Source organism: Anopheles cruzii, chromosome 3, assembly GCF_943734635.1.
Source record: "Anopheles cruzii chromosome 3, idAnoCruzAS_RS32_06, whole genome shotgun sequence".
Lineage (NCBI taxonomy): Eukaryota > Metazoa > Arthropoda > Insecta > Diptera > Culicidae > Anopheles > Anopheles cruzii.
This window is the reverse complement of record NC_069145.1, coordinates 56,516,887-56,535,648: the sequence shown is the minus strand read 5'-3', so window position 1 is coordinate 56,535,648 and position 18,762 is coordinate 56,516,887. Positions and strand designations below refer to the sequence as shown.

General features: G+C 46.6%; 2 protein-coding genes across 2 annotated transcripts; both read right to left on the bottom strand.

Moving 5' to 3' along the window:
* Window positions 1-13,915: 13,915 nt before the first annotated feature.
* Window positions 13,916-14,314, bottom strand: LOC128274579 (vitelline membrane protein 15a-1-like). Its single transcript, XM_053012816.1, has one exon. The coding sequence runs from the start codon at window positions 14,312-14,314 to the stop codon at window positions 13,916-13,918; it is 399 nt and encodes a 132-aa protein (XP_052868776.1).
* Window positions 14,315-16,525: 2,211 nt separating this feature from the next.
* Window positions 16,526-17,683, bottom strand: LOC128270654 (actin-binding protein WASF2-like). The gene has a single exon (XM_053008063.1). It carries the CDS (start codon window positions 17,681-17,683, stop codon window positions 16,526-16,528), a length of 1,158 nt encoding a protein of 385 aa, XP_052864023.1.
* Between the last annotated feature and the right edge of the window lie 1,079 nt (window positions 17,684-18,762).

Sequence of the window (18,762 nt, the reverse complement as noted above, 5' to 3'; positions counted from 1 at the left end):
AGAGCCTTTGCCTGTAATCCGCTCCCAAAGCACTGTACAGCAGCAGCAACAACAACAAAAAACGGGACTGGCTGATAGTGGGGATAGCACAATGGCTTTCCCCATCACCGCATACACACACACACTTGAGTCGGGAGGTGAGTTGGAAAAGCAATTTTTCCGCTCGTGAATGCATTTATGCTCACCAGCGCTGGCTGAAGTAAGGCTTACCTGCGCTGCATAATGCAATTTTCGTGCAAACGCATCGTCCTGGCCGTACCGTGGGCAATGCAAATGGAGTTCAAATTGATTCATTTTTCCCGGGTGAAATATGCTCCGCTCTCGAGGCCCCATCGTGAAGTAGCCTCAGTTGCAATCAATTATTGGCGCAGCTCGTAACAAGACTCAAACAATTCGTAATTGGCACATAATTGTTGTTTGCACAGCGATGGAAGCTGAACATTTAACATTTTATTCCATTGCGTCAATCATTGCGTTTCACGAAGCGAGACGTTTTAAAAAGGTGGTAATAATGAATTTGATGATGTATGAAGTAATTGACTTTTAACTTTTAGCCGATCAAAATCAATAGCAATGGGATATCCTTATTTTATTGCTTATGACCATGCAAATTGAATGATATTAGCAATTAGTATAGTAACACATCGTTCAAAAAGTCCCGGGACTAACATAGAGATGGACGCTATTAATGCCATTTATATACCAAGGTTCAGAAGTACCAACCTTCAGATGAGGTGTGTCAAAATTTGATGTAATTCGAAGCATAACCAAGAAAGCTATAGTGGTTCGACGCTAGTTTTGCAATCCTGAAAAAATGGACCAAAGCGAGTTTCGCGTGTTGATAAAACATTGTTTTCTAATGGGGAAAAAACACTGTTGAAGCTCAGCAATGGCTTGAAAAACGTTATCCGGACTCTACTCCGTCGAAACCAACCATTTGTCGGTGGTATGCTGACTTCTATGCGGTTGTGCTGATACAAATGATGCGGAACGTTCGGGTCGGCCAAATGAGGCAGTAACTCCCGAAAACATCAAGCAAGTATTGAAAATCATGATGGGAGACCGCAAAATGAAAGTGCACGAGATAGCTGAGATGGTGAACATATCAACTGCTAGTGCATTTACTATTTTGCACCAAAATTGGCTATGAAAAAGGTTTGTTTTTTAAATGGGTGCCGCATTTGCGCACATTGGAACAAAAGCCACCATAGCACAATTCAATCAAAACGATGATTAACTTCAACGAATTAGGCTTTCAACTGCTTCCTCATCCTCCGTACTTGCCTAGCGACTACTGGCTCTTTACGGATCTCAAAAAGATGCTCCAGGGAAAAAGATATGGCTCGAATGAGGAGTTGATTGCTGCTACTGAGGGTCATTTTGAGTCAAAAGATAAACCGTTCTACAAACATGGAATTGAAAAGTTAGAGAAGTGTGGAATGATTGTATTACACTTTAAGGAGATTATGTTGATGAATAATAAAGAATTTTGTCGATAAAATGTTGTTTTCATAGTTAGTCCCGGGACTTTTTGAACGATGTGTTGCTGCAAGTAATTCAGTAACCCGTAAGATGACAATTTGAGGTCTTCATCATTTCCGAGGACGTTTGGCCATAATAATTAGTTTGGTTTAGGTTTGAAGTTCTCATAAACCAGTCTATGACTGTTTACTAAAATAATAACCTAAGACCTAAACACTGAAAATCCTTTTCATAGCAACAACTCCACTTCGTGGAGCATACTTAGTGCTTTTATCACGTGTTTTGTTATGTAAATATTTAACAAAAACAATAACGAAGATGCAGAGCATGCTCGCCAGCACCATTCTTTTGCCCGTCGTTTGTCAATTCATAATTTTATTGCGTCCTCACGTACGACCGGGACCATCTAGTTCAAGTTTCACTTTGAAGCTTCTTAAATGCTTCTTGTCATTCTCCTTTACCGCACCCAACGTGGCCAGTGCAAAGTTCATCAAAAGATGCTCGGGCTCTACACCTCTTTCGAGCAGTGTGCTGCTGCTTCTGGTTCAGGTCCTTTCTTCTTTATGTTGTTTGCACACTTTGGTCGCTTCAGTTGAAGATCAGTATTTTGTAGCACACGTGTTCCACTCATGTGGGCCTCAGATATGGGCCTTTCAAAAGATGCTATTCCACGGATCCAATTCCCACCCTCCGCCCTCCGCTTTTACACCACACACACACACTCGTACGTTCAAGAGGCACACTAATCTTGGGTCGCACTTAGGTCATGAGAACGACGCTCAATCACCGCGCCATGTAGCAGCATAAAAGAATCTTCGTCTGTTCACCTGGCCCGCTGTTGGGTGGCACACGTTGGTCTGTTTGTTGAGCGGGAAATGTGTTGGGGAAAACCGTGTTTAGCATGTGCGCGCGGTGCGGACAATGGCGGACAGGATGATGATGATGCTTCATCGGCGAATGTGCGCTAGCTGCTCGTGAGACGATACGCTATCGCTTACAACGCACCGGAAGGGGCGGTCTATTCGATGAGTAATAGATTGCGGTGCGGTTTCAGGAAGCACCGTCCAAAAGGCTCGGCTTCACGTTCGCGCCCGCTGTGTGTCGAGAAGGGTCTATCCATTTGCCATTGATGCATGTAACGAGATTGTGAGTTCGTTTGTTGAGCTATTCAATAAAATTACTTTTCTTTTCAAAAGGAGTAATTTCTTTTTAAGGGGAGCCATTTCACTTTAAAAAATAAACTCTGCCAACCAAGAAAGCCGGTGATAGAAACGAGTTTACGTAACTACGTCGCTCTTTAAAGTCGCAAAACATAGACCAGCACCGGAAGCGTCCCAGAAAGCGTGGCTGTAAAAAACCGCTGTACCCAGGACGAAATTGCAAAATGGGAATTAATAAACTGATCATTAATCAAATAGACAAATATCGGACAGCGTTCGATAGCCGCACTTCATTGACGGGTGAAGCGTGCACAAATGGCCATTTCGGATACTTTTATCTTCATTACTCCGCAGCCCGATTTTCCGCCTGCCTGCATAATCAATATCAATTAAAGCCCGCATTTCAAGGGGTGATGAATCAGAATCGAGTCCGATCCAGATAATGAAGTTCGCCGCAAGAACAAACTAGAACCATCGAGAGAGAGAGAGAGAGAGAGAGAGATCGAGGATCCCGATTCTGCGTGTGAGTAAACGCAAATTCAATGGAGAAAGGTTATGCCATGTGATTAGCGTACGATGAAGGCAATCTATTCGATTTACGCTCTCTAGAATGTTGACCATCATTATCGACACCAAAGACGTACTGCTGGTAGTGCGTAATGAAGAACCCTCAGCTTTAATGCACTAATCATAAAGCGCCTCAGATTCGTGACTGTATCAAGTGTCCAAGTTGGACGTTTGCCATTGCCCGGCCGCGGATGCCAGACAACTGTCACAGCAATCCTACAATTTTCACCCAATTTCTCACCGCCATTGAATGGTGATATGCAAATTTGGTTTGAAATGACAGTGAGAGTAGCGAACACAAAGAGAGAAAAAACGAAACAGACCGGACACGCCTCTGGCTTGAGCTTGAGCTTGAGTTGAGTAAAAAATCAAAAGCCACCCTCGCAAACCTTCCGCATCATGAAAAATACAGACAGCTAAATAAAACAACCCCACGGCCTGGGTGGAGGCGCCTGGTGGCCACCGCACCGTAGGCGTTTCGGGCTTTCTACCGGCACTAGGTGGTGGCACTTCCGATACAGGCCGGCACAGGCAGCTTCCGACAGAAAGATGATGATGAGTCCGTCCGTCGGCAAAGGTACAGCTTCCTCTGCGGAACGCCGTTGGCACTCGTTCTTCGTCCATGGAAGCACCTGGTGTTTGATGGGCGCCTGCAGGCAGCACCCAACACAACAAGTCTTCAAACACATTAGCCTCGCCGAAGGACCAAAAGCTGGCCCACAGAGTTGAAAGTGAGAACAGATCGCTGAAACAGTGCGTTGGCTCCCATGCGCGGCCGTTTAAAATAATAAGTATGGAAAGGAAATAAAATTTACATTTCGTTACGGCTGTGTGCTACAAAATGACGCACTTTGGCGCCACCGTAGCTCGGAGTGGCAAACTGTCAACGATGGTGTCGATATTCGGTCGTGGTCGTGTGTGAGCTCACTGTTTAGCATACCGCTGTCCAAGCATACGGCAGTTCCGGATTGGCATTTGTTTCGGAAAATTAAAGCCTCAACCGGAACGCGGGCGATGGTGGATTTAAATTCAAATCTCCGTGTGCCGTCGGATGGCTCGGGAACATCGCCACAAAAGATTCTAAAAATATGCAGCGAATACTCAAACGGAAGCTGCTTAAATACACGACTTTTGCGGTTTGTTTTGTTCCCCGGACCGAAGGAGATAAATTAATTTATTTGGAAGAAGATTTAGAATTATAACGCAAAACAACGTGAATACTGGGGTGTTCAATAAGTTCGTATGGTCGGTAACAGAGAGAGCTGCTACGTGTCTGATTTTTATTGTTGTGTATATTTCGGTATATTTTGTATTGTTACACTCTTCAAATGAACGTATGTGAAGTTTCATTTCAATCGGTCACTTAATTTTTTTTCTACAAACCATTTAGTATCGACGTGTCACAGTATTTTTTACATTGAAAAAACCAAGTATCGTGCAGTGATTTCATTTTTATTTTTGAAAGGTTTAATAGCAAAGGAAAATTATGAACGAATGTTGAAAGTGTATAAGGACTCTTCACCTTTAATTAGGGGCTTAAATGGTGGATTTCCGAGTTTAAACGTGGCTGTACTATCCTTCAAGACGATCCATGTCAAAAACGACAAAAAACAGAAACAGAATCTGAAATCGCAGAACAAATACACAATATCGTGTTCAAAAATCGTCGAGTGACTGAAAAAAAATTAAGTACAAGGCTAGCTTTCTCATTGAGCAGTATAACCAATATTTTGACTGAGATTTTTGGTTCCTTTTGGGGTCCAAATTCCTTGGAATTTTGTAAGCGGATTACTTGCAAACCAAAAAAACGATAAATTCTGATTATTGCTGTAACTTTTTAGACCAACTGAATGAGGAAATTTGTGAAAAAAGACCCGGTTTGAAGAAGAAAAACATCCTCTTTCATCAGGGCAATACACAGTGTTACAGAGCAAAATGGAAAAAATCCATGAATTAAAGTTCGAACTGTTGGATTATCCACCGTATTCACCAGATTTGGCCCCTAGCGACTTCCATCTGTTTTCAGACCCCAAAAAAATCATGCATGAAAAGCGTTTTTCATCAAATGATGACGTCATAACTGTTGCGGAGGCGTATTTTAAAGCCCTTCCTGTTTTTCACATCAGGGATGGAATTTATAAATTGGAGTCTCCTCGAAACAAGTGTATTGATGTTCAGGAAGGCCATACTGAATAATAAAGAGGATTTTAAATCCTAAAAATGTATTTTTCTTATCTAAGCTACGAACTTATTGAACAGCTTAGTAAATAATAAGAACAGCGGGTGTGCAAAGTAAAGCCTCGATCGAACGGTTTATGACCGTTTCAGCCCCAGTCATTTGCTTCACCGGAAAGCGCCTGCCGGTAGGCAATCCGCGTGACACTCGATGCTCGAGATAGTTTCGCGGAGCCAAAAGTAGTGCCGGTGCCATCGGAGGCAGAATACAAATGGCTTCTACGTTGCATTTCCTCATCCGGAAAGCTCATCGCAAACTTCAAACATCGCAAACCGTCCGTTCGGGGACAGAAACGACAGAATAATGGGCTACCGCAACCGTGATCAGTATGTGCCAGGCAAGTGGTCAAAAACACATTTACGAGAGACACAGCGACAGAGAGAGCGGTTTCGGCAGTGTGTGACAAAATAAATATTCATGAGCATACAAATTGCCGGTGCCGGCGGGGAGTTGTTGCGCCACCCCACCCGATGTGTGACCGAAACTTCACCGTCTTACGGGGCGCTCACACCAACCGCTTACCTGTGTGCCGGGATGACGAAGTCGCCTTAGTCCTTTCGCACCGTACCGAAGTTAATCCTTATTACACAGCGTATGCTCACCAGCTCACCATTCTAATCGCTTTTCTTCGCGCCCCGCGGGGCGAAGTAGGCGAATTTCGGTCACATCAAACAATCAAACACACACGTAGCGAGAACACTAGCAAACACACACACATTAACGCCTGGATCGGTGGACACTTTGATGTGGCGTTAGATTAGATGAATGGCTTGCGTTCCACCTCACACGGCAGCAGCAGCACAATTACTGTAAGCCGATTTTCTTCCCGATTTCCCGACGCCGCTACGTAGACAACAATTATCCGGCAGAGGGCAGGTGGACGCTACACACACGCACGAAATGGTTACAACACACAACACGCATATGGCACCCGGATACACGGCACAGGAGCAATTAGGAGCTCGTCGCTCGCCTATGGATAGGTTGAGAAAACACACACGCAGCAGACACGCAAGCACACACGGTACACTAATTCCCTCCTGAACCCGAGAAGGGGGCCTGAAGGGTGCGTCTTCTGAAAGAGTGGTTAAGAAACAATTACTTCGGCTTCGAATTCTGTGTGTCGTCTTCTTTCGACGACTTCGACGACTAATTAAACCCATATTAAACCCCGGTGCCATATGCTTTGCCGCAGTGTAATCACTTCGGGCCGGGCGGCAGGACACAAAAGGAATGTCGATGAAATCAAGCGTAGAACAGAACACTCGTCGTAGTCGGCTACGGCTAAGACGGCGGGAGGATGTGCCACAGATGTGCTGCACCCTCTAGGCCTCCTTGATCATCGCTAGTAGCCCTGTCGTCGTCGTCGACATTGTCATCGTGCTAGTTGCCGTAGCTACTACGGCTGTCTTCTTCGTCGAATCGGAACCAGGGCAGCTAAGGCAACTAAGGCCTGCTTGGCGCTTTGCTTTGTACCACGGCCCCCGCGGATACTGTGAAGATGAGGAGACCGAGACAAAAGGCCTGGCCCGGCCCGGCCCGAGCAACGGTTGCTTCCGTCGGAGGCTGCTATTATTCCTGCCAATTGCCAACAACTGCTTCGCACACACACACACACACAAACACACAGCAAACAAGAATCCAGTAACTCAAGTTGTCCTGCACCAGAAATACTGGCACGGGAGTCACAAAATTCCTTCCGGCACACGATCCGTCACAAGCGCTTCGCCATTGTTTTCTGTCACTTCCTTCGTCACGGTACCCGTGCACCGTGTGTTGTTGTTTCTCTTTTCTATCTCTTCACACCATCCGGCGGCAGGCTAAGGCTTTCCGGACGCCCCCGGTTCTTTTGTGTTGGTTCAGGCACAGGCTGTTTCAGCTTTTTAAACACCACCAATTCCGATCAACCAAGTGACGTCCTACATTCCGGCTGGGGGGTAATTCTTCATCGCACGCTCCAGATGCACCGCTTGTTACTCGAAGTCGAACAACTATCATAGGACTTGTTACAACACTCTGAGTTCGTCTTCATTCTCCAAAAGGAGTTGACGGCACCAGAATGGGCGTATACTAGGCCACAGGCCTGGCGCATCCCTAGACCAACTGATAGTGGACTCACTCAAGGGTAGACCTTCCTTCCACTTAAGACACACATACACACACGTGCACTGAGGGATACGACGCACACACTCGTACGACTTGCCTCGGGGCTCAGCTGGTGTCGCGGTCGGTCGGGAGGCTGCCGACATCGATATCAACAGCGCGTCCTCTGACAGTACTGGTGCGGGTTCCAGTCAGTAGGAGGCTCCCACACGAAAACTGTTTGCCCCGAACGGTGTGTTCGTGGCACGATGCGTGCGATCACCATGGCAACCGTGGCGTTGCGAAACCGAGAGAAGCACCCGCCACCACCGGATGCTCCCTGGCCGGAGTTTCCAGATATCCAGACCCAGAGCTGGAGACCTTCGCTCCAGCGCACGCTCTCGATCCGATCGCGCTCTCTCTCGCTCTCTCACTCTGTCGGTCTATTTCTCCATCACCGCTCCGGAATGAGATCTCTGGAGACCACCACTGGGGAAGCTGGTTGTCGCCAAGGATCTAGCCAAGGGTCGCCACTACAAAACTCCAACAATATTCGCTATGCCTCGGACTTAAAGAGTTGAATGCAAAAAGCTTTGTTACGACACTTCAGACGGAACGACCTGAGCCTGAGATACGAGCCTTTTGTGAATATTGATTCTGGGGCCGGGCCGGACCTTCGACACCAAACACGCTGACGGTTACACGGTTTCCATGAAAAAAGGGCGAGCTTCGAGTTCCTCTTGTGCGCGCCGAGTGAAGGGTCTTTTGAGCGTAAATGCAGCCAGCCGAAGCGATCCCCGACGCGCTCCTCCTGGGGGTGACATAATGAAATTTCGCTATCGAACGAAGCACCAGCTGCAACACGTAGTTCCTCGGTGTATTCGGCTCCGCGTCGATAGATAGATTGTTTCCATTTCCTTCCCACGCACACTAACGAACTCAGCTAGTCATCGGCTGTCACGGTCCGGAGAGGACACAATTTGGCAGCAGCAGCAGCAGAAGCACGAACACGCCCGCCTTGGGCGGCCCTCGTTTGGCACCACACCACCCAGCTAGAGTTATCCTTGCGCTTCGTCCTAGAGGAATTGATTGTTCACACGGGGTCCGTCGCCGTCGCCGGAAATGGCTGATAAAAAGGCGGCGACAAGCCAACCAACCGGACGGATGGCGGTAGGCTTGGCCGAGGATATCGAGTAATGTGCGCGGCTAACGATCACGCTCTCCTAGCTTTAGTCAACTCTCTCGCCGTCTCTCTCAAACACACACACACTCGTCCGCTTTTCTATGCTGGACTTCTCTGCCCACTCCTGTTTACTATTGCTCCGCGCCCGGTAGCCCCCTGGCGCAGTGAATGCTCGCACACATGTGGCCCAAAGAGGCAGGATCAAAGGACATCACAGACTGCTGGAAGAAGACTGCTTATCAGTCCGCGCGAGTCCAGCGAGAGAACCGAGTACCCGATAGAAGAACGGGGAGAGCCCAAATTAACCCATAAAGAGCACGAGGAGAGAAACAATAGCGCACCGGGGAGAGATAGGATAGGATACGGCGACCGACCGACCGACCGAGATGGCAGCAGGCGGACACCACACACAGCACACACAGGAAGCAGCAGAAGGAAAACTTTTAAGTTAATTAACAGCGAAAAAAAGAATTGATTTATTCGGCCCGCGCGCGCTCTCTGGTCACGCGACGTGGCCACCGGCCGGGGAGGGCCTAGCCCGTCGCTCTACACCGGCGTCCCCACCCCACCCGGGTGGAAAGTTAACTTATTCATTCACTCCACTGATTGGCCGGACCGCGGCTCGCACGGACCTCGCAGGCAGATTTTTTTCTCTACACTACCTAACAATGGGATGGGTCGGGTGGCGAAGAAGGCGAACCGGAAACAGGGAAAACCGGAGATTGACGGAGCTAGTGACACTCTGGGCACTGGCGGGGCGATGTCGTTGGTGCGGTGCCCAAACGCGTACCGTACATACGACCGGTGGAAAAACTGACTGAAGACTGACGGCACGCTGGCCAGCGGCAACCGTCGGTACCGCCGTCCTTGTTGGGCGGACGACCCAAAAGCCCCGAAACTCCCGATCCACCCCAGTAGCGGCGGATCGGGGCGCCGACGGCTTTTGGGCTCTCCCGGCTACTCCCGAGCCACTGGCGTGCTCACGCGCGCTCTCTCTCTCTCTCTCTCTCTCGAACAAGGACTTCGCGCGAAGTTTAGTGTGGGTGGGTTGCGTTTTCGATCCTGTCCGACACACACGCACCAGGACTCTCGGCGCGCCTACGGACGCCCGTTTCCAAGACCCAACACCAGCGGAATCGCGTTGACTTGGGCCATGGCAGCTGGCTGTTGGCGTTCATGGTGTTCGTGGCGACGAAAGTGCCTAACACACAGCGCTATCAGTCGCTCCCACGCTCACCAGTCGCTCGAGTCGCGTTCCTTGCCTACGAAGGAAGTTGTTGTCGAAGGGTGGCTAGTCGATGGGTAGGGCTCGAAGCCGGTCCACTATGGGGAAAAGGCGGTCATAAGTCAATTTTAAAAAGCAGAGTGTTTTAATTATATCTGCCTAAAACAAATAAGTTATCTATAACCAATTCGAATTTTTGAAACTCTTTAAAACCAACTTCTGGCAGTTACTTTAACCCGACCGTTAGCACAGTTGTGAAGCATTAATGTGCCTACAGGGTGATCCATCATGATCCATACTATTTAAATGTTAACTAACTCTACTATTCGCTCCACTATAATGTTCGCTTTCAGTTCTTCAACGGTCTTCGGTTGGCTGGCATAAACCTTACCTTCAAAATTGAACGATTATTTTCAATGTACAGCGCTAAAATTTCAGCCCGCTAATTTACCGTATATTGATCCATGACAAAAACGGCATAGACTGACGTTTCAGTTTTTTTTTCTGATTTGTCAAAATCGACTAAAAAATGGCGAAGTTATTTGACATTTTAATCTATGGATCGTGATGGAACACCCTGTACATACCACAATTTCGTGTTCTGCAAAGCAGTTCCAACTCTTTATCGGAATAGTCAATATGGTTGTTATCAAGATTACCAAAAACCGTCAATCTATATTTAGGTGTTTCTAAGAAAATTGAGTTTCTTGCCAGTGGAAAAAGTGTAACATTCAAATACAGTTTCATTTTAAGTATGATCGATGGAAAAGTGTTATCAGTGATCACGGATCAATCAAGTATGTGTTGCCGTATTTGTAGTACAACGCCTAAGATGAGATGATGCTAATACTCAGATGAGTAATGCTAATACTCTTGAAAATGGTTGCATTGTTGTACGGTATTTCACGGTTCGTTAAGTATTTCAAAGAAAATCCTTTATCCTTGTATCCTTTATCACACTCATAAGGCAATAGTTTTTTATTAAAAATTCCATATGGATATTGAACCGAAACGGTTATGCATTAAAACGTTTTGGTGGCATGCAGATTGCATACCTCAGGCGTTTAAAAACCTCAAAATAAAAAAAAGCTTATTCGTTGTACTTAAACGCGTATATTACACATAAAAAATGATGAATTTAATCAAAACAAACATGCAAAAACACAAAAAAGTTGAAAAAAGTGCGGAGATTCTTCTTAAAACACATATGTCCGCCTATCCCATGTAAATTCCCCACCGTGCGGCCGTTTCAAATTCAAATTCTTTAACACTCGCTTCATGCTGGAACAATTCTCCAAAGTTAAACAAATTATGTCCATTCCTGGGTTGAAGTAAGCAGCTTGTAAAATAATTATTTGATCCGCTCAAAGAGTTGGTGGATTAAAACCAAAAAACGAAAAATTAAAATGTTTCACTTTAAAAAACCCAATGAAACATCACAAGACAACAACACAAAAACGTTTTCAACGTCAACGTCATAACTTCAACATTGGTGTGATATAATTGTAGTATTATCATATCAGATCAGGTGTAGACCAATGCGAGACACGTAAGTGTCTATTGAGATGAATGAAAAATACTGATCACACTTTAATAGCAATTTGGTGATATTATATTTTTTAATTCAATGTATTCAATAAAAGTAGAAATACAATACAATACAGTATACAGTATACAATACAATATACAGTTTTCTGGGTTCTTTTTCTAGTATCAAGCAGCTACACGGTATCATACATATTTTCCCTCATTTACTTGCCAATAGTTTCAGAAAAGGTTCGTCGTTTCAGAAGATATTTAGGAAGTATCAAATCTAAACTTGAATAAAAAAGTAAATTTCTATTTTGTTCTAATTTAGTCGTACCCTTCAAACATCTTCTAAACAACATTATGTCCGACAGTTGTTAACAAACAATAACAGCAAGGTGCGTCGGCCAGCATTCCCAAACAAAATAATACTTGTAAGCTCAATAATACAACTTGCATTGGTAGCATTGTTGACCAGTTTCATTGTAAGTCAATCACTCAAAACAAAAACCCTAAGAACTGGAACATTCCGTTTTGACTCAAACGAAGAAACACACCGTAACGTGACTTCCAAGGCGTCAACCCTCCCGGCTCCACCCGGCCACTCCAGACACTAATCAAACACACAAATATGCCAACGGTTCCACTCAAACATGCCGGAAACCGAACGTGGGTTCCGGAGTTCGTGTGTTCTGCGCGCAAAACGTTGCGCAAAGATCGCTACTCTCAGCGAAGCGTTCCTTGCGTGGAAAACTCACCAGCACCCACGCCACACTCCCCATCACCCACAGTCAACTTCCATCATAACTCCCTCTCACTCTCCCGTGCTCACCGACTCACCGGCTCTTTCGGCCTGTCTCTGCACGCTGGGCTATGCTCTCCCCAGTTGAGAGTGTGCGTCCAATGCCATGATCGCCGAAAGCTTTTTCTCCATCCTAACGCACCCGAACTAGGCTGCTAGTCTGGTAGTAGGAGGAATGTTTACTCATGTTTGACCTTCCGCGGTTCGCTCACACACTACCGAAGAAGTATGTGTATTATTACTGTCAAAGAGAAAGGATTTCAGTAGTTCGGTGGTCGAAAAATTGCCTATTTGCGCTCCCAACTCTTATATTTTACTAACATTAAATCCGTACAAACAAATCATTAGCTAATGGTATAATAACAGCTTCCGAAATTATTAAGAATAACGTTTTCTCAAGCATAAAAACACTTAAACATATTTCAGAAATATGTTTCAAAAGCTTAAATCACACTGAACCAATCCTAGATCGAACTAGCGAATCCTAAACTCAACAGAATGAAATGCAAGATAGACGACCTAAAGGATGTCCTGTCCGTTCCATGCACGGTAGAAGCAACAGGTGGCAACAAAGGTTGGAATACTCACGGCGATGGCACAGGAGTAGGATTCATTCACTGGAGCGCTTTGTTTGTTGATTCCAACCAATCTAAACGATTCTATTTATTTTCCTGTATGTAAATGCAAATGTTTGCATATGTAAATGTTGTCTTTCGAAAATCCTGAAAACCTGCGACTCCCACTGCTTAGAAATGACCTCGACACTTCATTGTTTTAGTCTTTTTTAAATTTACTTTTTAAATTGTGTTAGTAACAATATTACCTCTTCAATCAATTCTCCAATAGTCAAAGGTCGGATGTAAGAAAATTTTTTTTTTTTACAACATGTTTGCGTAAAGAAACAAATGCTTTAATGGACCACATAAACATATAAATGTTAAGTTCAAATTAAATTAAGAATGAAGAACATAAAACCATTTATTGTTTGAAAACTATCCTAAATATTTGGTGCTACTATAACGATTAACTGTTTTGTTCTCCGATCCTTCAACGTCCTGTGTAAGAGAATCGATACCTTCTTTTCTCTTTGCTTGGTTTGTTAATTTAATTTATCAATTCGATTTGAGTGATTAAGAAAAGTGGCAACAACATCCACCGCGAAGTCGCTCGAATGGTGCTTGAACTGGCAACTGTCTCGTTGAACCGAAGCCACCGCTTTTGCTTTGGTCTCAACTTCCGGAAACAAGCTGACCAACCTGAAACACCAACACTTTTACGTTAATTTTTCTAACTCAAACAACCCCGAACGAACGACTGGTAGGCACCCCACCTGGGGACTGGTCAAGAAGGTTGCACAAGAAAAAACTAAACAATAATGACCACCAGTGGAGGCCACAAACCCAAAACAAGGAACCACAATTACAACAAAACAAAGAAAACGCATGTGTTTTGGTTTCACCACAGCTTTGGCTGTTTTTTATTGTTTTTCTTCGCTTTGATCTACATTCCGCCCGGCCAAACCTGACAGTGGCCGTCGGCTGAGAAACCCGCAAGGGGCTCCTCGCGGGTCCCTGGCGGATGTGCTCAGTACGCAGGAAGGGTGGTGGTGTGCTCAGTCTTCAGTCAGCGAACGCGTCCAGCTGCGCCCCGCTTACGCGTCAAACATCATCTCGCTGTCGGCCGAGGCGCCAACGTTGTCGGCGCTCTTGAAGTGCTTCTTGCCGTGGTGCTTCTTACCGTGGTGCTTCTTGGCGCGGTACTCGCCCCCATGGTGAGCCGCCGGGGCGTGGTAGGCCGGGGCCGGTGCGTGGTAGGCCGGGGCTGGCGCGTGGTGACCGTAGCCGTGTTCCACTCCCTTGCACGGTACCGGAGCGTGATGCGGGTTACAGCCGACCAGCAGGTTGTGGGTGCACTTGGGAGCGGGGGCCACCGCCTTGAAGCTGTACTCGACGGCCGGACCGGGCACCACGTGGCCATGGTGTCCACCGTAAGGGGCCGCAATGGCCACACCGACCACCGCCAGCAGGGTAATCGCGAAGAATCCGTTCATTCTACGTCCGGAGGTTTGCTAATCTGGCTGAGTGACTTCTTCGGGAGTGCTTCAACGGCTGACTGATGATCTGACTGGATGTCCAGCACCGTTTTTATACCCGTGTGGCCAGCCCAGCGCCGGAGCCATGGTCCGCCGGAAGGAGCTTTCGCTCCCGCGGACGCCCGAAGTTTACATAAACAACCATCGGCCATGCTGCTCTTGTCACGCACCTCGCGACACACCAGAAAAACGTGGTCCGGCGTCTTGAAGGAACTTTTGGGTGTTTTTTTGTTTTCGCTTTGTTTGATGTGCCAGATCCGGCAGAAACTTCAGCCATGATTTCGGAGCCCCAGCCCAAGAACCGCCAGCGTATGGCATTGGAAAGGTAGTTTTTTTGTTGTGGCTGTTGCTCCTGCAGTAAATAAACCGTCGAAAAGGTTGGCACCTTGGTAAACAGCCTTTCGCGACAGTCCTAAGGCATAAGTCGACAGTTAATGTTTCACAATTCGAAATTCCTTTTGTGCATTTGTATAATCATTTTTATTGTTGGTGGGGGCTACAATTGTTATGAAATCGGTTCAAAGGTGGCAAAACAAATAGAGAGTAGACTGCACGTAAAATCTATCGATGAATTGAATTGAATTAATTGGGCGGTATTAATTTTGGGTATTTGTGCACTAACGTCTTTATCGCAGTGGTTCGCCTGTAAATCATTTTTCTCGCTGCACCGATTAATCCCATTTTATGCGCATCACGCCAATTCGAACCATGATAGTCTATCAATTGAATAATAAATAAATAAGTCTTTATCGTATGTCGTGCGCTTCATAGAGTTATTTTATTTATTTTTATTAGATAAGCACCAACTTTAAGTTTTGCACTTAAGTTGATGATCCGTCAGGGTTCGAACTCCTTCGCATAGAAATCGATTAATCGGTGCAACGCAGACAGATGATCTACGGACGAGCCACAACACTTCATATAGTTCCATCGGTTCCAAGCTGGAGCTGTTTCACATCATCTAAGAGCACGGATTGAGACAATCGAATAGTTCGTTTATTCACCAAATATATTTTGTATAACGGTTCAGATTTGAATTATCATACATAATCGCTGCTTGTTTTTATCGTAACCAAACAAAATCATCCGTTGCATCTATCTGAGGCCACAAATATAGGGTTATCTATTTCGTAGTTTCGAAATTACAGGGCTCTGGCACTTAAGAGGTTTTGAATATATCTAAAAACATACTACAACAGCAACAGACCGCTAACGCTTCGGTGACGAGGCACACTTTTCATTTGGCGGCTATGTAAACAAGCAAAATTGCCTAATCTGGAGCACTGAAACCCTCTAAAGCGATTGAAGAGAGGCCGTTGTATCCAGAAAAAGTGATTGTATGTTGCACATTATGGGTTGACCGAACGATACCGCCAGATGATAAGAAATGTGTTTTGTCCTGCAATAGAGGGTATGGACTTAGAAACTCATGATCATGCGATTCTAAGTCGTAGGACTTTTTCTTCGTTGGGCTACGCAAAAGATTGTGTTTATGCTGACGAACCTGCAACTTTGGAGCATTTGAAAAATAACATTCGCCAGGTTATTCGCCGAGGAAACACCCGAAATGTGTGAAAAATTTATTGAAAACATCATACAAACCGAAACATCACATCATCAAACTGTTGTCATAAATCCCGAGGCGGCCATCGGAACGATGTTGTGTTTCACGCATAATGTCAAAGTACAAACTTTATGTTATAAAGAAAATTCATTGAAGCTTAATTTTTAATTAATTAATTAAACTACAAAGTAGATACGCATACTTCTTGAAGTACCTGAAAGTACAAACGGCGAAAAAATCCAAACGCACTCGTTGACGTTTGGAGTTTTCAGCCATCGATTGGTCTTGCACCTTCAACGTCACTCATCACGACTTCAAGTCTCCAAGAGGCTCTTTCTAAGGGCGAATTAAATTTTGGGTCACCACAGCAAAAGTGCGGGCAAAACTGCTGACCAGACCAAAAGTGTCACCAGCGGACCAATTGGTGTGGCATAATTTTTCTGTCAACCTCCAAACCGTCCGAAAAAAAACCTGGCCTCACCCATGCCATGTCGGGCCCCGAAGTAAACGCGCTGCGTTAGGGTTTGACACCATCACCATAGGGTGTGTGTTTATTTCTGGTAAAAAAAAATCCGTAACAACCTGCTGCCGCTGCTGCCCGCCGCCTAGCTGGCCGTGGTCGCCTCGACGGCGTCCGTTGAACTTTCCGTGTCGTTCCAAAACTCGGCGTTGCTGTCCTCCTTCGGCTGCGTGGTCCCGGGCACCGCTGGCATCGGGGTAGCGGAATGTGGAGCGGGGCCGGGCTCTTGACTCGGCTGGGTACCATTGCTGGGTGCCGCCCTTGATAGCTGCTGCTGCTGCGGTGCTGAACTTGTTGCCTCGTTTGCCGTTGCCGTCGTGGACTGCTGCAGGTCCGGCTGGGGTTTGCCGAATGCCGAGATGATCGGTACCTTCGGCGATTCGCTCAAGTCTTCCCGGACGGGAGCAGCGAAACCGGGCAGTTCTTCGCCGGTGGCCGACTTGTACGATGGGGCGTAACCAGGCGGTGGTGGTCCTTCAGGTCCGGCCGGTGGATGGTGATGGAACTCTGTTGCAGCCGGTTTCTGGTAGCCGGCCGGGTGCTGATGATACCCAGCCGGGTGTGGCTCATATCCTGGGTGTCCATACGAGGCCGCTGGTTCATGATAGCTATAGGACATCGGAACCGGTGGATAGTAGGGGGCTGCCCCGTAACCTTCGTGCATTGAGGCCGAGCAGGGAACCCGGGTGACGGTCGGTGTGCATCCGATCAGAAGGTTCTGGGCACAGCTTGGTTTCGGTGGCAGCACTTTATACGCCACCGTTGACGTTTTGTGTCCCGGTCCATCATCTGGTCCGGAGTACTTCGCCGCCCGGTTTGCCTTCCTGCGCTCGTACACGGCACCCTCCGTCACCGGCGCCACTTGATAGTTGTAGTCGGTGCGCTGACTTCTCGACGCGTACGATCCCTGCTGTCGGCGACTTTTGCGCCTATCACCGTACAGGGGCTGTTGCCGGGCAGCCGGTTGTTTCTCCCAGGTCCTCTCCAGCTGGTAGTCGTTGCCGTATCCGTAGCCACCCGGTGTGTAGCGACTGGATCGAACCCGTGACCGATGTTGTTGCTGGTGGCGAGGATGCCGCCTCACCTGGTAATACTCGTCACTGGCTTCCTCAAAGCTGAGCATGCTCGCCTCAACACTGGGCGGTTCTTCGGTGTACCAGATACCCTCTCCACCACCGCACTGCGCCACCGCTCCCACGACCAGAGTCCAGCCCGCGAGGCATACCAAACCGATGCGCACCATCATAACGTAACACGAACACTGCACACCGTCCAATGTCCGAAGGTCGTTCTTATATAGCCTGCGCCCGCCACTGGCCACCGATCATCGCCCGATCGCCGGCTTCCGGTTCCGGAGCGACACCACTGCGCTGCCGCAGCAGCCAAGCCAACCAGACCCGTTCGAAGAACCCGTCCACTGAACGAGGCCACCGGAGAGAAAGCTTCCACTATAGATGCTTCCGCGTCGGATGAAAGACGGTTCTCGGGATTCGATTAGCTTCCTGACACACACACACACACGGGCGCGCGCGCGCGATTCATAAGCGAGGGCTTGCTTCGGAGTAGAATCGTCGGTGGCCACCGGTCTCCGGTCGCACTGTTCAATGAGCAATGAGTGTCGAACTACTTCGAGTCGAGTACCTTGCCCAGCAGTTCGATTATTGCTTCGATCAGCAATCGGCATATTTGCATGCTGTCAGTTCGCCGATCAAACGGTCAGAGGGGGTGATTTCACTGGTAGGCCAATAAATAGTGATACTAAATTTAGAAAATTCTTTCGAATGTTTATACATTTTAAAGGGTTTTTTTGTTCCATTAGTGGAGGTTTTATTGTTTTATTGTGAATTATCAATTCCCGAATTCAATTCCCAGCTAATTATATACTGGAGTGTTCAATAAGTTCGTTGCCTCGATAAGAAAAACACAATTCTATTCACAGTACACTTTATTATTCAGCCTTGTACTAAATCTCTTCCACTGATTCCACGATTTTCCAATACGATACTGTTTATTATTTCTACGATATCAGGTGTTGTGTCTGTTTTTGGACGTTTTTGAGGTGGATCGCCTTGAGGGCTTGAACGACCACGCTTAAACTTAGAAACCTCCCTTTTAATGTACTAATTGAAGGCAAAGAGTCCTTTATACACTTTCGAAATTCGTTCATAAATTTCCTTTGCTTTACTTCTTACTTCTTAAAATAAAAATTCAATAACTGTGCGATTCCTTTGTAAACAATACTGTGACTGAACAGCCCAGTACATGCTTCTAACTCATTTCTAATGCACTGCTCCAAAAAAAAACACAGAAAACACAAAAGCC